This window comes from Ovis aries, chromosome 8, assembly GCF_016772045.2.
Source record: "Ovis aries strain OAR_USU_Benz2616 breed Rambouillet chromosome 8, ARS-UI_Ramb_v3.0, whole genome shotgun sequence".
Lineage (NCBI taxonomy): Eukaryota > Metazoa > Chordata > Mammalia > Artiodactyla > Bovidae > Ovis > Ovis aries.
In genome coordinates this window covers 17079907-17106220 of record NC_056061.1, presented here as the reverse complement: position 1 = coordinate 17106220, position 26314 = coordinate 17079907, and the positions used below count along the sequence as shown (strand labels likewise).

The following is a 26314-nucleotide window of genomic DNA, read 5'->3' as shown; positions in this document are numbered from 1 at the left end:
TTTCAAAAACACACTCTTTCTTTTAATATATTTTTCTTAATTGAAAAACAATGACACAGATACTTGGATGTCCCTTTAGAAGATAAAAACAAAACGTATACGCTAATAAAGTCTGTCTTGGCAATGAAGTGTGATAATAACCAGACCCTGAATCTAATCATGATGTGGTAAGCTAATTCCCTTTAAAAAAAAGAAAAAAAGTTGACAATTCAAAAGCTGGAGGTGAATTTCCATAAATATTTGAGCTACTATTAAAGAAAATTATATTCCATTTGCTTCTAGAATGGTAGGGAAAAAAAACAGAAAATGTTTATACTTCTGTAAGCATTTCCTTACACTAAACACAGGATCAGGATCTGAAAGATACACTGTCAGCTTCTCACAGAGAGTGGTCCAATTTTCACAGTTCAGGACATCAGATGGAGGAGCTGAACACAATGTTTGCAAGGCTTCATATCTCACCTATAATTTTTTAAAAGAATTTTTATTAATAATCAGCTACCAAAATAACAGCAATTCTCAAAATATTTAACAAACATTGAAAGGTGGATAATTGCTTTGAAGAGCCAATTGAAAATCAGATGCCCCTTCATGAAACAATTCTTGATAACTGATTTTTTTAGACTGCTTAGCAGAGAAACAAAATAGGTTATTTTATGTAATGCAAAAACTAAAAAACATTAAAAGTTCATTAGGGTTTTTCCACAAGATGTTGCAGAAAAACAAATTTTTTTGCCCATCCAATATACTGGGAGATTCTGGGTCACATGTCTGAGGGGAACAGGAGAAGGAATGGTGGTCAAATCTGAAAAGCCAGAATAAAGTGTCCCAGTGTCTCCTCCCATAGACTTTCCTCACTAGAACCATCCCCCACACGCGGTCCTGAGGCAGGAGGCAGATGGGTGCCCCCAGGGTAAAGCAACTGGAGATTCATTCTCTATTGATGGAAACTCCAAGACAAGAACAGATGGCAATTAAGGGAGGAGGCTGGACCCTGCAGAGAACACATATTTCTCATTCCTGCAGTCAGGAGACCTCCCAGACCACAAGTGTGCAGAAAAGGCCCCTTGGAAACAAAACTGGAGCCAAGTCAAGGGATGTTCTACCCAGAAGCCTTTTCAGTAGGATCCATCTTGGCTAAGAGATGCACGTGTACATAAGAATCCTGAGATATACCAAATATGGACTGCAAACCAGGCAAATCATAATGACTGGTCAAAGGAAACCTGAAAAAAATGCTCCACATAAGTGATTCAAACTGCCATGTGGGCACAGCTCAGGGAGTCTCCCTCTGAGTCTGCCAAAATGTCTATCCATATGTACTGTACTTTTTCCTAATAAATACTTCACTTGCTTCACTACTTTCTGTCTTTGTGGAAATTCTTTGCTGCAAAGTGCAAGGGCCAGGACCCTTGTCACTGACCACTGGTCTAGTGGCTAGGATCTGGTGCTCTCACTACCACGACCCAGCCCAATCTCTGGTTGGGAACCAAGCCCCACTCTAAGCCATTGCAGGCCAAGGTCACCCAATTTCAGTCCTACAGTTTGAGGACTCGAATTCTAAAACACTTGGAGTGGTAAGGCATTCCCACTCCAAGACATATGAACAATTCTCACAAAACAATTTATTTTAACTTGCTTTTGCTTCTACATCATATTTTCTGACCTAGTAACCACTGCAGGAGGCGGGGGTAGTCATTCAGCAGTGTGATGCAAAACTGAATTTCTGAATTTTCATATAAATCTTTTTGAGAAGAAATCCAATCAGAATTCCCAAAATCCAATCAGAATTCAGTTAGGACAGTATGACCCAAGAGACAGCAGTGGCAAAAAGCTCTATTCCAATCAGAAGTGGAATAAAACTTCTCTGCCTCTCACTCTCCAACTAGTGAGTTCCTCAAAATTTGGTTGTTTTCTGGCTGACTGAAGCCTAGTGAGGGGGAAAAAAAAAAAAAAAAAGAGTCAAAAAGCTAAGACCTTAGGACATCAGGCACTCCAAATCATGATGTCAAGTTTTAGATGAAAGATACAATACACATATGTTTTTAAATGTCTATATATTCATATGAAAGACTTCTAAGTACAATTTTATTTGGGATAAGGATAAGCAGGACTAGAAAGAAAATTTGAAAACATAAGTAAATTTCTCCTTTTCAGTTAATTTTTAGGACAAAACTCCATTAACAATTTACTACTTGTTCAGAACAAAAGTTTCTGATCATGTACAGATTTCCAAACAATCCACTTAAAAACAATAATACTGCTTATCATATAAAGTCAGGTCCCATTGCTGATCTGTTGAAACATTTACTAAAAATCTGAAAATAAATCAGAATGTGAAATGCTGAGAGAAAAATAAAGATCAGTGAGAGTAAATCATAGCTATTCATTTGGTTTAAAATAAAAAGTTAAAGAAAAACAACATATTTCAAAATTGAGACCAAATGGTAAGATGTACGAGATGTCAGGTACTTCAGAAACCCTATAATTTTCTATGTCAAGAGAAACAGACACTGTCAAATGAAAGAAAACTTCATAAAAATTAATTTATATAGTTATTACAATATAAAGAAATATATTAAGTAAAGCTGCTTTTAAAAAATCTTTTCAAATAAATGAATATATGTGTCAAAGTTGCTCATACTTTCCAAAGTAGAAAGAGCATTAAATGAAGTTTTTTTCCTTCAAAGAAATCACTAAATTATCACATACAAAGCAACAGTGAAGGAACAGTTTGGGGGGAAACTGCTCATAACTTCATCTCCTTGAAAACTGAAACTAGAAATAAAAATTTCCTCTTATAAACTGTGACAATTGTCTAAAGAGAACATCTCTTATTCTGCGACTCTTCATTTCAAGACTAGAAGGCCTAGAAGGGAAGTAAACCTAGAACTGTCATGATATTAAAGGATTATCTTGAAGAGAAATAATCCAGCTGCTATTTATTATAATACATATACATAATACATATAATATATAATAAGTATATCTCAGTGAATTTGACACTTGTCCTTTAAACTTACCTCTTTAGGTTGCCCAGGATCCAACTGGTCTAAAATCAATTGTAGTTTTCCTTGACAAAATTTGTAACTCTGTAACACAATTAACAGGACATTCATTCCTTCACTCATTTAGTAGACTTTTAGAGGTATTATTATAAATGATTTTAATATAATTCCAAGCACAAAATGCATTCTGAACAAGAGAAGGGAATGAACTAGTTTGGTTTGGCAGCAAACTTAGATTTTTTGTATCCCAAGGCATTTAAGTGAGAACTTAATGTTCTACTAGGACAGTGTACCTTCCTAAATATGAAGGTTGTCATTTGCTGAGCAATTGAAACATGCAGAACATTGTAAGACTCAAAAGACATAAAAAAGTAAAAAGTATTTTACACCCAGGAATCTGAGATCTATGAAACAAAGACACAACAACATAAACAAATAAGGTACTAAAGGTACCCAAACCTTAACTATAATGCGGACTGAACTTTTTTGTCCCTTTTCTTTTCTGTACTTTTCCGTAACCTTTCTTCATGCCTCCTCTTAAGTGAAGAATTCATGAAGTAAAAACTTTCATCTAGAAAAAAGCTTATAGTAGACCATAAGCTGTTTTGGAAAAGGAAAGACTCTTTTTTCTTTTCAAAGCAATTTAAATAATACCTAAAATAACCACTTTAAAAGCTGCCATCATTACGGAGTAGCCTCATTAATATGCTTACTAACCTATATAAGATATTGGGTTCCCAGGTAGTACAGTGGTAAAGAATACACCTGCCAATGCAAGAGATGCAAGAGACTCAGGTTCGATCCCTGGGTCAGAAAGATTCCCTGAAGTAGGAAATGGCAACCCACTGGGGAAATCCCAAAGACAGAGGGGCCTGGTGGGCTACAGTCCATGGGGTGGCAACAAGTCGGACAAAATTGAGCATGCATGCATCACTATACAAGATTCCTTTGTCATCTTAAACACAGTATAAATTATTCCTAAAATATTACATAAGCAATGAAATAACTTATTACACTAGAAATCAGAACAAGTCTAAAAGTGTGGAAAGTGGGAATACGTACCTTAGTTTTCTCTATTTAACATTTCCTCTAGTGTTGTTGTGTATCAGTGGATGGGCAAATTTCCATTGCAACTAACTGCAATAATTGACTTAACTATAGCATGCAGGTAATGTGTTCCATTGAATACAGATTTGTTAGAAGTATTTAGAACAGCTGAAAGAGTTATATTAAAAATGCCTGCCCCTCTGCCCCACCAAAAAAGGGCAGCCCGGTGGTTAAGACTCCATGCTTGCAATGCAGGGACCATGGGTTCAATCCCTGGTCCAAAAACTAAGATCCCACATGCCATACAGCACAGTCAAAAAATAAATAAATAGATAAATTCCTGAGGGAGCAGGATCTGCTAACTTCATTGCTGCTGCTACTGCTGCTGCTAAGTCACTTCAGTCATGTCCGACTCTGTGAGACCCCAGAGACAGCAGCCCACCAGGCTCCTCCGTCACTGGGATTCTCCAGGCAAGAACACTGGAGTGGGTTGCCATTTCCTTCTCCAATGCATGCAAGTGAAAAGTGAAAGTGAAGTCACTCAGTCGTTTCTGACTCTTAGCGACCCCGTGGTCTGAAGCCTACCAGGCTCTTCCATCCATGGGATTTTCCAGGCAAGAGTACTGGAGTGGGGTGCCATTGCTTTCTCCGAACTTCACTGCTAAAGCAACACAAAATAGATCTGTTGGTGATATCAATATAGGTAGATAACTCCAAAAGGAAAAATATCTTTCCTTGGATGTTTCAAACTTTGGATCATTTTGATATTCTAAAACCCTGGCAGATAATTTATGGTTCCTGCTACTACCAGCTCACATTGTTGAATAAATTGTTACTTTGCTAAAATTAAAAAAAAAAAACATATTCACATGTATGAAATTATAATCCAAGCAAACAATTTCTGAGCAAACTCTACAGAGAAAAGGGCAAGAAGTAGAACAGGCTGATAATCTAAGATGAATTTGGTCCTACTGCATGATCATACAGATACTAATTAAAGGTCTTTAAATGCCAAAGTAAGATTTGTATACATTTCTGTCAAACAAGGTATATCTAAAGATAGTGAACACAAGATGCATTCTGTAACTTTTGTTGTTTTACAGAGATGTACTCACTTTATTCAACACAAACTGAAGATTACTCACATTAGTTAATAACTGTACTAAGTTCAAAATTCACACCACCCTCAAAATTAATTACTCTAGAAACCTCTTTTTAAATTTTTGGTTTGTAAATTGTATAAACCACTGAAATACAACTAGTGAAAGAAAGACACCGTTCTGTTGTTGAAACAAATGGCTATGGGAAATAAAATATATAAATATTAAACCTAGTTCATTGGAAGGACTGATGCTGAAGCTGAAACTCCAATACTTTGGCCACCTCATGTGAAGAGTTGACTCATTGGAAAAGACCCTGATGCTGGGAGGGATTGCGGGCAGGAGAAGGGGACAACAGAGGATGAGATGGCTGGATGGCATCATGGACTCGATGGACATGAGTTTGGGTGAACTCCAGGAGTTGGTGATGGACAGGAGGCCTGGCATGCTGCAGTTCATGGGGTCGCAAAGAGTCGGACATGACCGAGTGACTGAACTGAACTGAACTGAAACCTAGTTATTCCTCAGGCTTTAATATGTCTAACTGCACAGTGAGTTCTTCCCTATTCTCACAAAAGGAAAAGAAAAAAAAAAAAAAAACCAACCAGGGATGAGGACAATAACAGCAAACACTTACATAAGAGCTTAATATGAGGCAAGTTTAATGTGTGCAAGATGCTTTATGTACATTAAACCTGCAAAGCAATCTTATAAGGTAAATGTTATTACTGTCTCTTCTATAACAATTAAGAAAATTGAGACACAGACAGCAGAGCCAGAGTATGACTTGTTTTCACGATTCAGAAGGAATTAGCTTCATGTAAAAGAGCTTTTCAAAATTGTAGTGCATCTAAAACTTCTTAAAACTATGCACCCACTCTTCATTAAGTCTTAAATATAGAACAAAGCTATTAATTCAAAACAAAAACAAGTTTTTTAAATATTTTCAAATGATAAAGTTCTTAATTTCCTAGATACTTAAGTTATGTGAAAAGTGCTACCATTGAGAAATAGAAACAAAAACCTATTAATATTTAACAGTATAAAGGAACACATATTCATGAAGGTATTAGCACTGTTAATTAAAGAAATTAGCTTTTCTGGTATCAAATTGTCTCAAGACATTACTATTAAACAAGCAAGCAAGCGAGCTCACACCTGCACCTAACCAATTCTCCTCCCAATCCACCTGTCTCCAGCTTAACTCTAGGCAGATGCACTATGGATACTACTGTGTTCTTTTTTTCTAGTCTAAAATGCCTTTCCTTTTCTACATTTTTAGGATTTTAGGTTTTATCTTTTTCTGTTTATAAGGCAAATAGTAATAATAAAAGTCTGATCAATTGAGGATAGCTAGAGAAGGAGGAACTTCTGAACAACAGTCTGGGCTGCGGTTATCCTGTTGCTCTAGCCAATGCTACTGAACAAGAGAATCCTGTGATTCTCCAGCAGTACTATTACAACCTAAAAAGCAGAATTCCTCACCAAAAAGAACACTGTAAAACTCCAAAGATTTTAAGTGAGGCCAAAAATGGGGTTGAACTCAAGATACTCTAAGATTTGAGAAGTTAGGGAAAAACACAAATTAGAGTGATCCAGTGCATAGCACAAAGGCTTCCCCAGTAGCTCAGCTGTAAAGAACCTGCATGCTAATGCAGGAGACATAAGAGATGCGGTTCAATCCTTAGGTCAGGAAGATTCCCTGCAAGATCCTGGGAATGGCAACCCACTCCAGTGTTTTTGCCTGGAGAATCCCATGGACAAAGGAGCCTGGCAGGCTACAGTCCACAGGGTTGCAAAGCATAGCACATACTCAGGGCAAAGGTCTCACCCAACAGAAGAAAAGAGCTACTTAAGAAAAGTCTTACTGAAAGATTCAAAACCTAGTAACAAGGTGGAGTTCAAATTGTTTCCAGGAAGCAGTTCAAACACAAAGTCCAAGTAATAGCTTCTTTTCCAGAAAGTAAAAAACAGAAACAACAAACCTGGCCTGCAGGTGAACAACTAACAATGGGAAGATATTAGTTTCGGCACTGCTACTGTAACAAGTTACCATAAACTTCATGACTTCAGAAAACACCAATTTATTTTTTTTAACTGTTAGTTGTTCCCAGGGACCCATTTTTTTCCCTTCTATAGCCACATATTTTTATTTATATTTTGACTGTGCTGGGCCTTCACTCCTACACGTGGGCTTACTCTAGTTTCGGAGAGGTGCAGTGGCTTCTCTTGCTGCAGAGCACGGACCCTAGAAGGAGTGAGCTTCAGCAGCCGCAGCACAAGAGTTTAGCTGCCCCACTGCATGTAGAATCTTCCTGGACCAGTGACTGAACCCGTGTCCCCTGCATTGGCAGGCGGATTCTTAACTACTGGACCACCAGGGAAGTTCTCAACACCAATTTACAGTTCTAGAGTTCAGAATACATCCACAGAGCTGTGTTGCTTTGCCTTCTGGGGAGAATCTATTTCCTTACCTTTTCTAGCTTCTAGGGACTGCCTGCATCTTGGGATCATGGGCCACCTTCCCTCTTCAAAGCCAACAAGCACTCTGACATCTACTTCAGCCTACCCAGCACTTTCTCTGCCTCTGACCTTCCTGAGTCTCTCTCATATGGATGCCTGTGATTACATTTGGCTCACCTGAATAATCCAGAATAATCTCCCATCTTAATTTAATCATATTTACAAGTCCCTTGGGCTATGTAAGGTAACACGTTACAAATTCTGGGGATTAAGACATGGATTTTTTTTGAAAGGGCTGTTATTCTGCCTGCCATAGGGACCAAAGGATGGGCTTCAAGGAGAGGTAGCCATGAGAGCAAAGAAATGCCTTACATAGGTTCACGTTACAAAAGAACAGCAGTGGACTGTTAGACTAAACGCACCCTCTCCATACAAAGTGTACATCTATCTTTTCAGCATTATTTTGCAGACTTTTCCATGTTTAATCACAGTATCAAATCCTTTGAGAATTCTCTGCTCACAACTATAGTAAAAATCAGCCAACTTTATTCTTTAATATGCTCAAATGTACACAAATAGTCTCCAAGGAAGTCATGTCCAAAGTTTTTTTAATAATGGATCAATACACAATCAGGATTCAATATTTAAAATATCAAGGAAATAAAGCCTACTCTATTTATAAAATACAAGTGTTCTACTAATATCAAAACAGCAGCATCAAAATTGTTGACTAAATATTATTCACAGAACAATTCAGTTTTTTAAAGCCCAGTTCAAGTAACATCAATTTTGAAGGCATCAATAATAACATCAATATTTAATGGAATGAATGATTGATATATCTTCAGAGACTCTTTCAATTCTGAGCATATTAATTCAGCCTCTCTTTGGTCAGTTAAAGCAAAAGAATCTTTTTTTACTAAACGAAAGCATACCCAAACATCTCAGCCACACTAACAGATCTTTCAGGACAGTTCTGGCATTTATGTGATTTCTTACCCAAAGGTCCAGGGATCCCATGCCTTGTTGCTGGTGGGCCTAGTTCAAATTCAATTCAATTAGTCCCTTCTGAAACAAAGTCATATTCATAAGGCAGGTACTGTAACATGCAGATATACTCTGTGGACATTCCAACGGAAGCCATATAAACTTAAAGCAAGATCCTTCTCAAGAATCAAAATAAAAAAACAAAAATATCTTCTGGAAGTATGATTCCATTTCTACCAAAGCTTTGAATTTCTTCAAAAATCTATGATTCTATGATGGGAAATAACTTGGCATTTGAGATTAACATGCTTAACTGCCAGCTAATCAATCCTATTTAGATCTAAATATTTGTACTTCTTACAACAAAATTGAGCTATTTCAAATCCTAAAAGATGATGCTGTGAAAGTGCTGCACTCAATATGCCAGCAAATTTAGAAAACTCAGCAGTGGCCACAGGACTGGAAAAGGTCAGTTTTCATTCCAATCCCAAAGAAAGGCAATGCCAAAGAATGCTCAAACTACTGCACAATTGCATTCATCTCACATGCTAGTAAAGTAATGCTCAACATTCTCCAAGCCAGGCTTCAGCAATACGTGAACCGTGAACTCCCTGATGTTCAAGCTGGTTTTAGAAAAGGCAGGGGAACCAGAGATCAAACTGTCAACATCTGCTGTACCATGGAAAAAGCAAGAGAGTTCCAGAAAAACATCTATTTCTGCTTTATATTGACTATGCCAAAGCCTTTGACTGTGTGGATCACAATAAACTGTGGGAAATTCTGAAAGAGATGGGAATACCAGACCACCTGACCTACCTCTTGAAAATATGCAGGTTAGGAAGCAACAGTTAGAACTGGACATGGAACAAACTGGTTCCAAATAGGAAAAGGAGTATGTCAAGGCTGTATATTGTCACCCTGCTTATTTAACTTATATGCAGAGTACATCATGAGAAACGCTAGGCTGGAAGAAGCACAAGCTGGAATCAAGACTGCCAGGAGAAATATCAATAACCTCAGAGATGCAGATGACATCACCCTTATGGCAGAAAGTGAAGAGGAACTCAAAAGCCTCTTGATGAAAGTGAAAGAGGAGAGTGAAAAAGTTGGCTTAAAGCTCAACATTCAGAAAACTAAGATCATGGCATCTGGTCCCATCACTTCATGGCAAATAGATGGGGAAACAGTGGAAACAGAGGCTGACTATTTTGGGGGGGCTCCAAAATCACTGCAGATGGTTGTTGCAGCCATGATATTAAAAGATGCTTACTCCTTGGAAGGAAAGTTATGACCAACCTAGATAGCATATTAAAAAGCCGAGACATTACTGTCAACAAAGGTCCGTCTAGCCAAGGCTATGGTTTTTCCACTGGTCATGTATGGATGTGAGAGTTGGACTATAAAGAAAGCTGAGCGCCAAAGAATTGATGCTTTTGAACTGTGGTGTTGGAGAAGACTCTTGAGAGTCCCTTGGACTGCAAGGAGATCCAACCAGTCCATCCTGAAGGAGGTCAATCCTGGGTGTTCACTTGAAGGACTGATGTTGAAGCTGAAACTCCAATACTTTTGCCACCTGATGCAAAGAACTGACTCATTAGAAAAGACCCTGATGCTGGGAAAGATTGAGGGCAGGAGGAGAAGGGGATGACAGAGGATGAGATGGTTGGATGGCATCACTGACTCAACAGATATGAGTTTGGGTGAACTCTGGGTTTGGTGATGGACAGGGAGGCCTGGGAGTGCTGCTGTTCATGGGGTCGCAGAGTCAGACACAATAGAGCAACTGAACTGAACTGAATAACTAAGTATAATCTTATGAGTCCTCAGAGTTCTAAAGTTAGAGGTTTCTGTGCCTTTCCTTTCCAGAATGTCCTTGAAAAGTAGCTATTCAGTAAACCTATTGAATAAGCCATCTGACTGCATTAAAGTGAACTAAAATCTCTATAGCCTACTCTTCTCCCAAAGAGTACATCAACAAGCGATGATTTATAGCCACAACATGAAGAAAATTCACAACCTTTGTCATTTTCTCCATCACATCAGATAATTAACTGGACTTATAAAAAATTTAAAACTCAGCACAGTATCTCCTGGTAAATAATGTAGTGATAACTTTTACATTCTGCCTTGACTAATTCCAAAGCCATTTTTCCTTCAAAAGTGTGGTCTTAACTGCAATTAATATACATATACATTTCATGTCTCACTCAAACTTTCCATATCCCTTTTTGGTATGCATTTAGGATCTATGTTACAGTTATGTCCCTATGTTAGAACTAATTAGGTGAAAATGTTTTGCTAAAAATATCAGGTGGGATTCATATGAAGGTCAAACAGACTCCACGTGGCCTGAAAGTTTCTGTTTGGAAATTTATGGTGCATTCATAGGCTCTACTCCAACCAGTTTCGTTTTCTATTAGGACTAATCTAGACACTGGACTCTTAGCTCTGTTGTAGCCAAATGACAAGGATTCCAATAAATGGGAAGGATAAAATATAAAGCTTCAAATCTTTGAACATAAAAAAAAAGCTTATGCTTTGAAAATAACAATTCATAGCAACTGTCATCTCCAGAAGATAAGGGAAATATTGTATCTCCATATCTCATCTATAGTGTAGTTAATATTTGATTAATAAGGATTAACTGGGAATAAGATATTTTGTTTAACTAAAGATTAAGCAGATTGTTTCATTATTTTTTTATCCAAAATCTACCAGTTTATTTCCTCATCTCATTAACAACTGTTCAGATATAATTTGCTGTACATATAATTCTAGAAGATATTATTTCATGAACTAAATGTTTTATATCAGATTATGTTATTGCTTATTCTTCTGAATCTTAAAACTAGAAAGTAGAAAAAAAAATCTGGCTAATAAAGAATGTATTGAAGCTAATGATTACTAAACACCATTTCAAGACATAAAGGCAAAATTAAACAACACACCTGATTGAAGGACGAATCACTATCAGAGCAATTGTCTGTGCAATAACTACTGCTTTTCTCCTTTTGGATTTTTTTCTGCCTCTCTTGACTTCGTATTTCGTCTTCTTCAAACTTGTTAATCATAGATTCCACCACTATCATCATGATGTTCTTCAGAGAATGAATCATCTCTTTGTATCTTTAAATTCAAAGCAATCTTTGTAAGAGAAAGACTATTAGCACAAATTAAAATATTCAACTAAATTGAACTTATTATTTTCTTCCATAAAGTCCCTCTAAGAATACAATCCTAAAGGCAAAACTCAGTTTTTCTGAAAGACAAATGACACAACAAAATTCACACAACAGGAAAATACTTAATAGGAAATCTAAAATATGTTATTTCCCAAGTTTTTCCATCTGGTTACATGAACCAAGGCAGTAAAATTAACAGAACCCAAGGCAAGATGTTCCAAAGGCAGACTCCAGTAATTAGCAACAAAGTCAACTGCTAATATCAAACTACCAAAACCCAGCCTATATTACATGACACTTTCACTCCTTTTTAAAATTTCTCTTTCTCTATTCTCTCTTCCTCTATTTTTACCTTCCCTTTACACCTGCCTATAATTTGTATCTATAGGCATCCATCACCACAACTGAGAACCAAATAGGAATTAAAATATCAGTGGATCCTTTCAAATAGAGAAACCTCTATCAGAGATGTTAGGAAAAGGATTCCTAAAATTTAGTAAAATTTTGAAATGGATAATTTCTAAGGTCCATTTTAGCTCTCTGGGTCTATCTATCTATCTGTCTATCTATTTTTTAAAAACTTGTAATAAATTTCTGTTTATTAAGTGCAAACTCTCAAACACCCATACTAACATTAAACTAAGATGCTCCAAAACCCTACAGGTAGAATTTTAGAGCTAGATGGAAATATAAAAATAATCTAGTCTACCCTTTATTTTACAAATGAGGAATATGAGATGTGTACTACTGAAATTTCTATACTTAAAAAGGCAAAAATTAAAAGCAACAAGGCATGAAGATTTAAATAAAAATAGTGAATAAAATGGGCTTCCCTGGTGGCTCAGACATTAAACTAAATAAAATACTAAATTTGAAATCAGAAAACTTGGACTGGAGTCCTCACTACTTTACCTGCAGGCTCTATCATTATAAATAAGTCTCTTTTTTCTTAACTATACATGAGAAAAAGAAAACAATCTAGGACTTCCCTAGTGGCACAGTGGATAGGAATCCTCTTCCCAATGCAGGACACATGGGTTCAATCACTGGTCCCAGAGGATTCCATATGCTGCGGAGCAACTAAGACCATGCCCCACAACTTTGAGCCTACAAGCTGCAACTACTGAACCCATGTACTACTGAAGGCTGCACGTTTCTAAGGCCACGAGCCACCAACTACTGAAGCCCATGAGCCTAGAGCCTGTACTCCACAACAACAGAAGCAACCTCAATGGGAAGCCTGCACACTGCAACAAAGAGTAGCCCCTACTCACCACAACTAACCCCTACTCACCACCACAACACCCAGGCGCAGCAACAAAGACTCAGTGCAACCAAAAAATAAAAATAAAAAAATAAAACCTAGGCGCACTCTTCTATTTACTAGATGGGATGCTGTCCAATTCATGAATCACTGAATAAAGGCACTTAGGGCTTTAAATTAAAAAAACACACACACACACAATCAAAGCTGATCTAGTTCACATGGTCATAGCAAGAAATAAATAAGAGTATATATCTGAAAGTTCTTTGTAAATATAAAGCATGATAAAACATATGTCCATTGCTATCATTACAATAATGGAAATACATTAGAAAATAAACACAGAAACTTCCTTTTCTTTATATCCTGGTTAGTGGGTCATTTTAACTACATAAATCTAAGAAAGGATAGGTAAGGTACTCTCCCATAGAAGTAATAAAATCATGCTGAGGGATTTGGATAAAAATAGTAGACTGAGATTTTAAAGTTTAAAGAAATTTTAAAATATATTTTAAGTTATATATTATATATATTATACAGCATCAAATACATGATTTCTATATGTAACTTATACATTATATATTTAATAATGTTATTTAATAATGCATAATTTACATATTATATAACTATAAATAGAAATATACATATAGCTATACATGTGTATATTTTTAAAGTCTCAGAAATTATGAGAAAATACAAAAATACTGTAAGAAAATAAGAATAGATTAGGAACAATACAGAGGGAAAACACTACAGAAAAGAACTATAGAAATGAGAAGCAGCCCAGGGAAAATTCAAGTTCAAAAGTTTATAAAGAGCAAGAAGGATAACACAACACTGTTAAGTAAGCCAGAAAGAAAAACACCAATACAGTATACTAACACATATATATGGAATTTAGGAAGATGGCAATAACGACCCTGTATGCAAGACAGGGAAAGAGACACAGATGTGTATAACGGACCTTTGGACTCGGAGAGGGAGAGGGTGGGATGATTTGGGAGAATGACATTCTAACATGTATACTATCATGTAAGAATTGAATCGCCAGTCTATGTCTGACGCAGGATGCAGCATGCTTGGGGCTGGTGCATGGAGATGACCCAGAGAGATGTTATGGGGAGGGGAGGTGGGAGGGGGGTTCATGTTTGGGAACGCATGTAAGAATTAAAGATATTAAAAAAATAATAATAAAAATTTTAAAAAAATCAACCATAATCCAATATAAAGTAATTTTTTTAAAAAAGGCAAGAAGAAATTGAATTCTAAGACACTCTTTAGACTAGCTGCTGAAGTACATATAGGAACTAAGTTAGGAGGCCCCAGCTTCCTCCTTAACACATTCCAAGCACCAAGAAACAGGGAAGTATAACAATGTCCTGGTAGCAATCAAAAGCTATCCACCACAGCTGTGCTCCCTTTCCACAGTAACTGGACTGTACAGCTGGGCACAGGAGTGAACTACACTCCCCAGATGCCATTCCAGTTAGGCATAGCCATGTGAACATATAAACTCCTGTCCCCTTAAATCTTACAATAGAGTGGGACTTCCCGGGTGGCACAGTTGATAAGGTCTGCTTGCTAATGCAGGGAACATGGGTTCGATCCCTGGTTCAGGAAGATGCCACAGAGCAACTAAGCCTGTGTGCCACAACTCCTCAGCCTGTGCTGTAGAGTCCACGAGCAGCACCTACTGAGCCCACGTGCTGCAACTACTGAAGTCTATTTGCAACAAGAGAAGGCACTGCAAGGAGAAGCCCATGCACCACAACAAAGAGCAGCCCTGGCGTCCTGCAGCTAGAGAAAGCTTGAGTGCAGCGAAGATCCAATGCAGTCAAAAATAAACTAAACTGTTTTTTAAAAAAGCCTACAACATATTGACTTAATAAAGGAGAATAAAAGTAAATCTCAATAACTTATACAGGGTAAGGGTAATTAAAATCCATAAAGTTTCATTTTAGACATATTTTCTCCAAAAAATATAAATTACTAAAATACAGAATTCTTCTGCAAGACGTATCAGCAAACTAGCTAAAGGAAGACAGAAAAAAAAAAACAAAAAACTAGAGAGTAAGACCCTCAATATCAACAGCTAAACAAACTGGAACTCAATAGCAACTGTAGGTTTGGAAAAAGCCTAGGACAGAATATGGACACCACTGAGAAGATTCCCATGTAAAACTCTGCTTTTAGCATTAAAAAGTTTCCATTTTTTGACTAAGAGTTCTAGTCCTCCTTTTAGAATATTTAATGATATTGCCATAAATAGACGATTAGAAATTATAAAAAAGAGAGTTTCCCTTACCTGTGGTTTCACTTTCCATAGTTTCAGTTATTAAATGGAAAATGCCAGAAATAAACAGTAAGTTTTAAATTGTGTGCAGTTCTGAATAGGTGATGAAACCTCTCAGTCCTGCCCAGCATGTGAACCATCCCTTTATCCAGCCCTGCCTGGTAGTCACTTAGTACCCATTTAGCCTATCAGATCGACTGGTCAAGTCATCATTATTTTACTTAAAGCTGAGTGGAAGAGTGGCATGATCTGACTCATTGGTTTAAAGAATCATTCTGGCTGGTAAGAGAAAAAGAGACTGCAGGAGACATGGGTTAAGGGTGCTTTCAGGGAGCCCTGTTGAGGGAAAAACTACTTTAAAATATTATTGTAGGCATACTCACTCTTTAGATTCCTGAGTTCTTTTAGTAACATGCTGTACAACTGTGTCATAGCCAAATTCCTCACCCTGATTCTGATCAGATGTCCATTTTTCCATTTCTTCTTCAATCATAGACCCCAAAGTGTTGCATATATACTGTCTAAGGTACTTCACAAATTCATAGCTGAAACAAATATTTGAAAAATAAATGCAGTAAATATCATGAATTCATCTATCAACCATACCCAGAAAAAATGTTAGCACAGAAAAGATCTATAACATAATGAGATTTCTTACCTTACTCTAGGATTAAATTAGTTATTCATCCCAAATCATTCAGCTAATCTAAAATTTTGTTGTTTGGTTGGTTTTTTTTTCTGAGAAAACTGGCAAATTCACATTTAAAAATGACAATGGTGGATAGCAAACTTCAGGACCAACACAAACTTTAATGGGTTAGGACCTTTCCATACTTTGTTATGGTTTGCATGTGATGCTTAAGCATAGGGAAAGCAGTTGTTAGACTTTTATAATTGTTCAAGTTGATGAAGAAAACCAGATTAGAATAACAGTAATTATAAAAGAATTAAATAGGAAAAGGTTAAGCTCCAATCATAAGTCTTTTGCATATTTGGAAACTGTGTACATTTTGAACTGCCCTAAATTTCACCTAATCAGTTTTTGCCTATGTTCACAAAAAGAAGCATCTTAGAAAATCCAACACATTGGACATTTTCCTTCATACTTTTAGGGTGATGCCACCATGAAAATCCATTTGCTAACTCACAACAATATAGCAAACATCAGAGGGCAAGAGTTCCAAAAGTGGGTAATTATTTTATGAAACACATTTAATAAAAGTAAAGAGCAATGGTTGTAATTAATATCATGATTGTAAATGGTTTTAAAAGTTTTTTTGGTCTCTTAAATGACAAAGGTAATTTAGAACAGGTCATTTTTGTAAATGCCACTATGTTCAAGACTTGTAGTTCGTATATATACCTGTACAAAGAGCCTTGCATATAATATATAGCATAGAAGCTCAAGGAGGGCCTGAATAATTTTCTTCAACATAAGCCCATCATAGTATCCAGCATAGAGTCTTCAGTTTAATATTTATGAAGAGATTGTATGTCTGCTAAGAAACAGCCATCTTACCCAGGTAGCCAAGGGATCTCATTTTCAATTTTAACTGCTTTTGACTGAGATTTCCTGCCCTGCCCATTTCCCCTGAGCTCTGAACAATCTGCTGCTTCCCTGGAATCTCTCTGTCTGCTTCAGAAATGTAAGTGGCAGCCCTGCCATAGACAGTGCAGGCCCCAAACGACAAGTAGAGATATTTATTATGAAACATGTAGTATTACAGAAAAAGTACAAGCTCAGAGTCAAAACAGCCTGAATGCCAGCTCCAGCTGGTAAACTCTAGCTGGAGTGGCCTGGAACAAATCTGTTTTCTCATTTGAAATTTGGAAACAATGTCTACTTCATCCCTAGACAAGAAACCAAATTTAAAAAGATATTCTTCACTCCCATAGCTTCAATTTCAGATTCAACACTAACAAGTGATTTCTTCAGCTCTTCCTTCAGCCAAAATGTCTCCCCAGAACAAAGGCACACCTGTTATTATATAGGCACACCCCACTTTATTGCACCTTACTGCACTTCACAGATATTTGAGTTTTCCACAGACTGAAGATCTGTGGCAACCCTGTGTCACAGCAAGTCTATCAGCACCAAGAACATTTACTCACTTTGTGTCTCTGTCACATTTTGGTAATTCTCACAGTATTTCAAACTTTTCCATTATTATTATATTTGTTATGGCAATCTGTCAACAGTAACCTTTGATTTTACTACTGCTGCTGCTGCTGCTAAGTCGCTTCAGTCGTGTCCGACTCTGTGTGACCTCATAGATGGCAGCCCACCAGGCTCCCCAGTCCCTGGGATTCTCCAGGCAAGAACACTGGAGTGGGTTGCCATTTCCTTCTCCAATGCACAAAAGTGAAAAGTGAAAGTGAAGTTGCTCAGTCGTGTCCGACTCTTAGCGACCCTATGGACCGCAGCCCACCAAGCTGCCCTGTCCATGGGATTTTCCAGGCAAGAGTACTGGAGTGGGGTGCCATTGCCTTCTCCAGCTACAATTTGCTAAAGGCTCAGATGACAGTACTTATAACAATAACATATACACAAATGAATTCTTTTAACGGCTGAGTAATACTCCATTGTGTATATGTGCCACAGCTTTCTTATCCATTCATCTGCTGATGGACATCTAGGTTGTTTCCATGTCCTGGCTATTATAAACAGTGCTGCGATGAACATTGGGGTACAGGTGTCTCTTTCAATTCTACTGCTGGGGTCATAAGGTAGTTCTATTTGCAATTTTTAAGGAATCTCCACACTGTTCTCCATAGTGGCTGTACTAGTTTGCATTCCCACCAACAGTGTAGGAGGGTTCCCTTTTCTCCACACCCTCTCCAGCATTTATTGCTTGCAGATTTTTGGATCGCAGCCATTCTGACTGGTGTGAAGTGGTACCTCATTGTGGTTTTGATTTGCATTTCTCTAATAATGAGTGATGTTGAGCATCTTTTCATGTGTTTGTTAGCCATCCGTATGTCTTCTTTGGAGAAATGTCTATTTAAATTGCATAAGTTGCTTGTATGAGATGAGTTGTTTGTCAGTTGCTTCATTTGCTATTATTTTCTCCCATTCAGAAGGCTGTCTTTCACCTTGCTTATATTTTCCTTTGTTGTGCAGAAGCTTTTAATTTTAATTAGATCCCATTTGTTTATTTTTGCTTTATTTCCAGAATTCTGATCTTTAGATCTCTTTTACGTTGTATATTCTTGCCTCCTTTGTCAAAGATAAGGTGTCCATATGTGTGGATTTATCTCTGGGCTTTCTATTTTGTTCCATTGATCTATATGTCTGTCTTTGTGCCAGTACCATACTGTCTTGATGACTGTGGCTTTGTAGTAGAGCCTGAAGTCAGGCAAGTTGATTCCTCCAGTTCCATTCTTCTTTCTCAAGATTGCTTTGGCTATTTGAGGTTTTTTGTATTTCCATACAAATCTTGAAATTATTTGTTCTAGTTCTGTGACTGGTAATAGGCTACTATTGGTATGTGCTACAGCACAGTTAATAGGCTACATATAATACTTGCTTCATTTCAGTGGTCTGGAACCAAACATACAATATCTCTGAGGTAAACCAGTATATTAACTACCTATTGGACAAGGCTACTTTGTTTTATCCCCATATCAATCAGCACAACCTGTACCAAATCTTTCACCCTATCTACTGGCTGCAAGCCATGTCCTCCTCTGACATATCTTTGTTAATGGTACCATCCTTCAATCGGATATCTGTGTATAGCCTCAAACAATTTTCTCCATTACATCTCAGATCTAACTAGTTAGCAAATGCTATAATTATGTAAATTCTTCTTCTATAACTTTCCTTTCCCACTGCCACCAGATTAATGTGCATAATTTTGTAACTGTAGCTAAACAAATACAACGGCCCTCATAAGTCATCCTGTAAATGAGTGGTTCTTGAAATATAACATGAATAAGAATCACCAGAAGGGCTTATTAAAACACAAATTGTTGGGCCTCACTCTCAGAGCCTCAATTCGGGTACACTGTGGGCACAGGTATTCACATTTCTAACGAGTTCCCAGGTGATTCTGATGCAGATGCCTAAGCTGCTGGTCCTAGGACTGATATTTGAGAATCACTGATCTAGACAGATTCTGTACTCAGATGACTTTTAAACTAGTCTAAATTTCTTGGAGCTTCGATCAGCAAATTCCTACAATGTTGTGTTGTTTCTGGTGTACCTGCTGCACACTCAGTCACTTAAATTGTGTCTGACTCTTTGTGACCCCATGGACTGTAGCCTGCCAGGTTCCTCTGTTCATGCGATTCTCCAGGCAAGAATATTGGAGTGGGTTGCCATGCCCTTCTCCAGGGGATCTTCCCAACCCACGGATCAAACCCATGTCTCTTATATCTCCTGCAACGGTAGGCAGGTTCTTTACCACTAGTGCCACCTGGGAACTCACCCCTTTAGTACAGTGAAGTGAATTTCTGACATTTCAAATTTTTATTTCAAAATATACACAACTGTATTATTATAAGGAAAAAAATATATAAAACATCCAGTACAAGTTTGTTCCAGGAAATCATCCTCTTAGCTACTATAAACAGAATTTTTTTGATCAGATTAGAAAAAGTATCAGTAATGATTTATCTTAAAAAGATAACTTATTAACTTATGTATTATAATACTGATATGTGGAAGTCTTAAAATAGATTATATTCCAGGATTTATAGGATTATAGGATTTATTATATGATAAACAACTTCATATATTAGTATATAAAAGATTATATACTGAAAAAAAGAATGAATATTTGACACTACCTACAACCTTTTAGGTCAAAGAATAAGCCTCTGAATCATGATGTGAGTGCTCAGTCACTCAGTCGTATCCAATTCTTTGCAACACCTTAAACTGTAGCCCACCAGTCTCCTCTGTCAGTGGGATTTTTCAGGCAAGAATACTGGAGTGGGCTGCCATTTTCTCCTCCAGGAGATATTCCGAACCCAGGGATCAAACTCCTGCAACTCCTTCATTGGCAAGCTGATTCTTTAACACTGGACTACCTGGGCTTGGCCTGAATCATAATGAACAGTTATTTAATGCATAATTAATTATTGAAGCACACATATAATTCTTAGCGATTTCCTATGCAGGGATAACACTCTACATAATGAATGTTTTCCTGAAGTAACCACTTAAACACACTAGAGTTCACTAATTTAGAAAATCATTGGTAGATTCTTCTGTAAAACCAAAAATAAAGCCAATTCAATAAATATTGTATTCCTTCTCTATCACACTAAAAATATGCCAGATTAGAGGGCCACAAAGATGAACACCTATATTAAAGACTGCTACAATCATGAGGGCTGCCAAGTATTTTATAGAGAGCTAACTAGTGAGCAATTCTCATTGAAATGCAAGTAAGTAAGCTCTAACTCACGCTTCCCAGGTGGCACTAAGGGTAAAGAATCCACTTGCCAATGCAGGAGACATAAGAGATGTGGGTTTGTTCCCTGGGTTGGAAAGATCCCCTGTAGAAGGGCATGGAAACCGGCTCAAGTATTCTTGCATAGAGAATCCCATGGACATTGGAGCCTGGTGGGCTATAGCCCAGAGGGTCGCAAAGAGCTGGACACAGCTAAAGCAACTTAGCATCCATGCATGCTCTAACTCTGAGGTTCTCAACACTGCTGTATATACCTAGAGAGCTTTTAAAGAGATAGGAATACCAGACCACCTGGCCTGCCCCCTGAGAAATCTGTATGCAGGTCAGGAAGCAACAGTTAGAACTGGACATGGGACAACAGACTGGTTCCAAATCGAGAAAGGAGTACGTCAAGACTGTATATTATCACTCTGCTTATTTAACTTATATGCAGAGTACATCATGAGAAATGCTGGGCTGGAAGAAACACAAACTGGAATCAAGATTGCCGGGAGAAATATCAATAACCTCAGATATGCAGATGATACCACCCTTGTGGTAGAAAGTGAGGAAGAACTAAAGAGCCTCTTAATGAAAGTGAAAGAGGAGAGTGAACCGTTGGCTTAAAGCTCAACATTCAGAAATCTAAGATCATGGCATCTGGTCCCATCACTTCACAACAAATAGATGGGGAAGCAATGGAAACAGTGACCGACTTTATTTTCTTGGGCTCCAAAATCACTGCAGATGGTGACTGCAGCCAGGAAATTAAGACACTTGCTCCTTGGAAGAAAAGTTATGACCAACCTAGACAGCATATTAAAAAGCAAAGACATTACTTTGCCAACTAAGGTCCATCTAGTCAAAGATATGGTTTTTACAGTAGTCAGGTATGGATGTGAGATTTGGACTATAAAGAAAGCTGAGCACTGAAGAATTGATGCTTTTGAACCGTGGTTTTGGAGAAGACTCTTGAGAGTCCCTTGGACTGCAAGGAGATCCAACCAGTCCATCCTAAAGGAAATCAGTCCTGAATATTCATTGGAAGGACTGATGCTGAAGCTGAAACTCCAATACTTTGACCACCTGATTTGAAGAACTGATTCATTTGAAGACCCTGATGCTGGGAAAGACTGAAGTGGGGAGAAAGGGAGGACAGAGGATGAGATTGTTGGATGGCATCACTGACTCAATGGACATGAGTTTTAGTAAACTCTAGGAGTTGGTGACGGACAGGGAGGCCTGGTATGCTGCAGTTCAGGGGGTCACAAAGAGTCGGACACGACTGAGCGACTGAACTGAACTGAGAAAGCTTTTATGAAAAATACCTAGGCCAGGCCTCTACCACTCCCCATCTACCAAACTCCTGGGAAATTGTGATACATTTATGGTTAAGGTTCATCATCAGTATTTTTTTAAATGAACTCTAATCAATCCTACTCTAGTCAAGATTGAAAACCAGGGATTTTTTCTTTTTTAATAGGGGGTCAATCTGAGTATAAAAATTTATACAATGCATACACACATAATCAAAGCAATGTCTTCTTCCCTACAGTTCTCTTCTCCTCAAGGCTCAAATCCTAGCTGCTAGTTTCAAAGAAAAGAAAGGAAGTCTGGATCTTTTAGAGAACATGTACAGTTTTGAGTAAAAAAAAGTTTTTTAAAGGCTATGGAAAGCATAGATTAGGGCAGCTGCATGTGGAGCAAATCCTCAGTAAGGCTGGTCTGCCTATACAATGACTTCTCAAATGACTGCATTTTCCCCTTGTCACTTTATTATACTACCTGATATTCTATCATTCATGGACTCAATTCTCTTAACAGTCATCATCTTACAAAAATGCCAATAGCCTAGAGATACTGGTTCCCCCTGTTAATCTATTTATCAAGATTATTTTTCTTGCTAATACATCAAGACAACATCAGGCAGATTTAAAGAACTAATGTTCTGATAGTGGAGATGGGATGACATAATTCTGATACATAATATGAAACACTTTGGATGGCAATATATACCTAAGTGACTCGAGGACATTTAAAGTTCAAGGAGAGTTTGTCAGTGAGTAGAAAGATAAATCAAGATATGAGTACCTGGACTGACAGGATCTCATCAAACTCTAAGACTGTAAAATGCTATGTAAACACCAAACACAAGCATCTCCTCCTCTTTGCTTCTTCATAAGGACTTCCTTCCTCCTAAGACAAAGATTTTAAGCTAGTGCAGCTAACACATGAATTTTGCTATCTGTACTTTTAAGACTATAAATGACTCAAACTATTTTTAGAATTGTAAATTGTACTTTTAAGACTACAAACTTGCTATAATTTGATTGTGTCTGGGTTTTTCCAGGTCGGTCACAAGTAAATCAAATAGTAAACCTTAATGATGCAAGCTAATCAGCAGGCATTTAATCTATCTAATAAACTGATGAAGACGAGTTGACATTATTACAATAGTAATTGCACTGCTGAGAAGAACCATCATGATTCCATTTTAACTTGGAAAGCATTTAAAAACTGACACAGCTAAAGCAATACTTACAGGCAAATGTGTAGCCTTAAATACTTACATTAAAAAAAAAGAAGAAGAAAAGCTGCTGTAAATAAAGGAGCTAAATAAACATCATCACAAATTTTAAAGTTTCCCAGGAAGGGAAAAAAGAGCAGAAATGTTATGATGTATAACATAAATACATAATAGAAAGGAAAATCAAAGCTAACAGCTAGTTCTTTGAAAAGACTAATAAAGTTGATAAACCTCTAGCAAAACAGATGAAGAACAAAGGAGGAAAGACACAAATTTTTAAAAAAGAATAAAAAATATTATGTTTCAAAAAAGTAATAGGATATTAAGGGCTTCTCCTGGTGGCTCAATGGTAAAGAATTCACCTGCAATGCAGGAGACATGGGTTCCATCCCTGGTTGGGAAGATCCCTTGGAAAAGGAAATGGCCACCCACTCCAATATTCTTGCCTAGGAAATCCCACAGACACAGGAGCCTGGTGGGCTACAGTACATGGGGTTGCAGAAGAGTCAGACATGGCTTAGTAACTAAACAACAACAACATTAGAATATTAACAAAAACTTTTATACAGATAAGTTTGAAAATCTAGATTAAATAGATAAACTCCCAGGATATGATCCTAACAAAAACTCAATAATTTAAAAATATTTTAAAGAAGTATTTGTGTGTGAACTAAAAAACAGAAATTAAACCCCAAATTTAATGCTTGATGTGGCTCTGTTTGAGGCAAATCAGTATTACATGATTACATTAATGACCAAATCTGAATTTGAGAGAGGTGCAATTTTCTTATATTTTTCTGTTTAAGTAATGAATCAATAGCTAACCAATAAAAGCTGGTCTCTGGTATCTCCCAAAGAGGGCAATGGCAACCCACTCCAGTACTCTCGCCTGGAAAATACCAGGGAAGGGGGAGCATAGTGGGCTGCCGTCTATGGGGTCGCACACAGTCGGACACGATTGAAGCGACTTAGCAGCAGCAGCAGCTGGTATATCCAAAATAAAGAATATTATCATGCAATATCAACTATCAGTAGTAGATTTAATGAAGAAATAAAAAATCATGGAAATACAAAAGAAACCATATGTATAACGAGAAATACTAATTAACAAAAAACCTCTCCCACACTTCTTAAAACTTCCTTGAGAATCGGTAGAAAACTGTAATGTTTTCCAAAAAAACTGAAAATAAACACAAATTTTTGCACAGAATATTAAAAGGGCTCAAGGATCCCCTGATGCCCACATAAAAGCAGGTAAGAATTCCAGATAAGAATTTCAGAGCACCCAAAAGTCAGTAAAGCTAACATAACAAGAAAAATGTTAAATGCCATCCTCTTGAGAACAAATTCAATCAAAAATATCACTACTAATAATAAATTGAGGCACCTGGAGGTAAATTTTCATTGGAGAGGCTTAAATTATACATATGAATCAAATCAAAAGAAAAAATACACATCTCTAAAGAAACACACTTGTCAAGATTTATCGCAAATGATTTCTCTCTCATTAAACTTCCTACCTACTGCTTCCAACCTAGAGCACGCTGTACCTTATCGAAATCCCTCATATCCCTGACATGTATCACAGACTTCTGAGTAGGCGCCTTCTCCCTTCGTAGGCACTTTCGATATCCCGTGAGCTTCCCTGGTGGCTCAGTGGTAAATAATCCGCCTGTCAAGCAGGAGACACAGGTTCAATCCCCGGGTTGGGAAGATCCCATGGAGAAGGAAATGGCAACCAACTGCAGTAGTCTTGCCTGGGAAACCATGGACAGGAGAGCCTTGTGGGCTACACTGTATGGGCTCGCAAAGAGTAAACAAACAACAACAAAGCTATTCCACAAGAAATTAATCTCTCGTGTATTCCTGCAGTGCTCAGAAGCCAAAATCGGTGCAGCCACTGAAATATCAGATCAGCAACGAAACAAGGATCTTGTGAACTCAAAGCTTTAGAGGTTTAGTGACAGAAATCACTTGTAACAGAACTATTCTTAAGCGAACAAGAATAATTTACAACAAGAATAATTTACAATAATTTACTATGTTGCCCAGGAGAAAAAAATATATAATTAGGATATGTCGGTCACGTCATTAAAAACACAGGGGAAGCAGAAAGTTTAGAAAATAAGAATAATAAATAAATTCGGTATCTGAGTAAATAAACGAAAATGTAAACCTCCAACTTGGACGCTGTTTTGACAACTATCATATAACATTCTTTATCCAACTGCATTTAGACCTTTTCTGGATCAGCTGATTTGTTCGCTTAAAACATCAAAAGGAATTTTACTTGTGAAAATTTTCATCAGTTTCCTCCAGATGTAAGAGGATCTCCTCGGCGCACTCCAGGGAGGGAGCACCCGTGATTTTCTCCTTCACGCTCTGGAACAACTGCCTCAACATCGCCTGCAGCATCGCTTCGTCCTCACCGGAGAAGTGAGCCATTCTCTGTCAAAATCAACGTCCACACCCGTTACCGAGGGTCCAAGCGAACGCCGCGCCCCGCGCCCCGCGCACGCGCGTTCCCACCCAGCAGCCGGCGTACAGCGCCGTTTCCCGGGAGACCGCGGCCAGCGCTCAGGGGCGGGCCCTCGGCTGCCGGCGTGTCGTTCAGGAAAGCAACTTACCTTGCGTTGGGGAAGCAAGAATCTTTGAAGTCTCACCTTTGGCACTCGTCGCTTTTTTACCAACAGAATTCAAGCTGCCCCGATTAACGGCAAAAAAGAGATTCCAAAATCTCTGCCGGTGGGCCTGACGGCGGGACGTCAGCGCTACGCGTGACGTCAGCGCGTTGACGTGACAAATCCCTACGTGGGAGTGAGTGTGGCTTGACACCCTGCCCGGTCACTTACAGAAGTTTTAGGTGCGCTACTTGAAAAGGTTGTAGGTGGGAGGGAAAAGAGAGTGCGAAGAGAAAGGGGTCAATAAAAGAAAGTTATTGAAGTGAAACTGAAAGCAGCTTGAAAAGTTTTAATCGAGTGACTGGTATTGAAGTGTTACAATGCTTTCTCCTTCAAACAGCTAACATCCGTTGACTCCTTACC

General features: G+C 37.8%; 1 protein-coding gene across 3 annotated transcripts in view; it reads right to left on the bottom strand.

Annotated features, from left to right (window-relative positions):
• TBC1D32 (TBC1 domain family member 32) overlaps window positions 1-26045 on the bottom strand; it is a 198437-nt gene extending 172392 nt beyond the window's left edge. For 2 of the 3 annotated variants that reach the window (XM_015097326.4, XM_060419209.1), the window contains exons 1-5: window positions 25561-25767; window positions 15728-15889; window positions 11554-11731; window positions 3024-3092; window positions 337-462 (exon numbers count right to left, since the gene is read on the bottom strand). In XM_015097326.4, coding sequence (XP_014952812.3) covers window positions 337-462; window positions 3024-3092; window positions 11554-11731; window positions 15728-15889; window positions 25561-25715 — 690 coding nt within the window. In that variant the 5' untranslated portion in view covers window positions 25716-25767. Of the gene's footprint in view, window positions 1-336; window positions 463-3023; window positions 3093-11553; window positions 11732-15727; window positions 15890-25560; window positions 25768-25897 lie in introns of those variants that run through there. The other variant, XM_004011160.6, reaches the window with a different exon arrangement.
• Window positions 26046-26314: the final 269 nt, after the last annotated feature.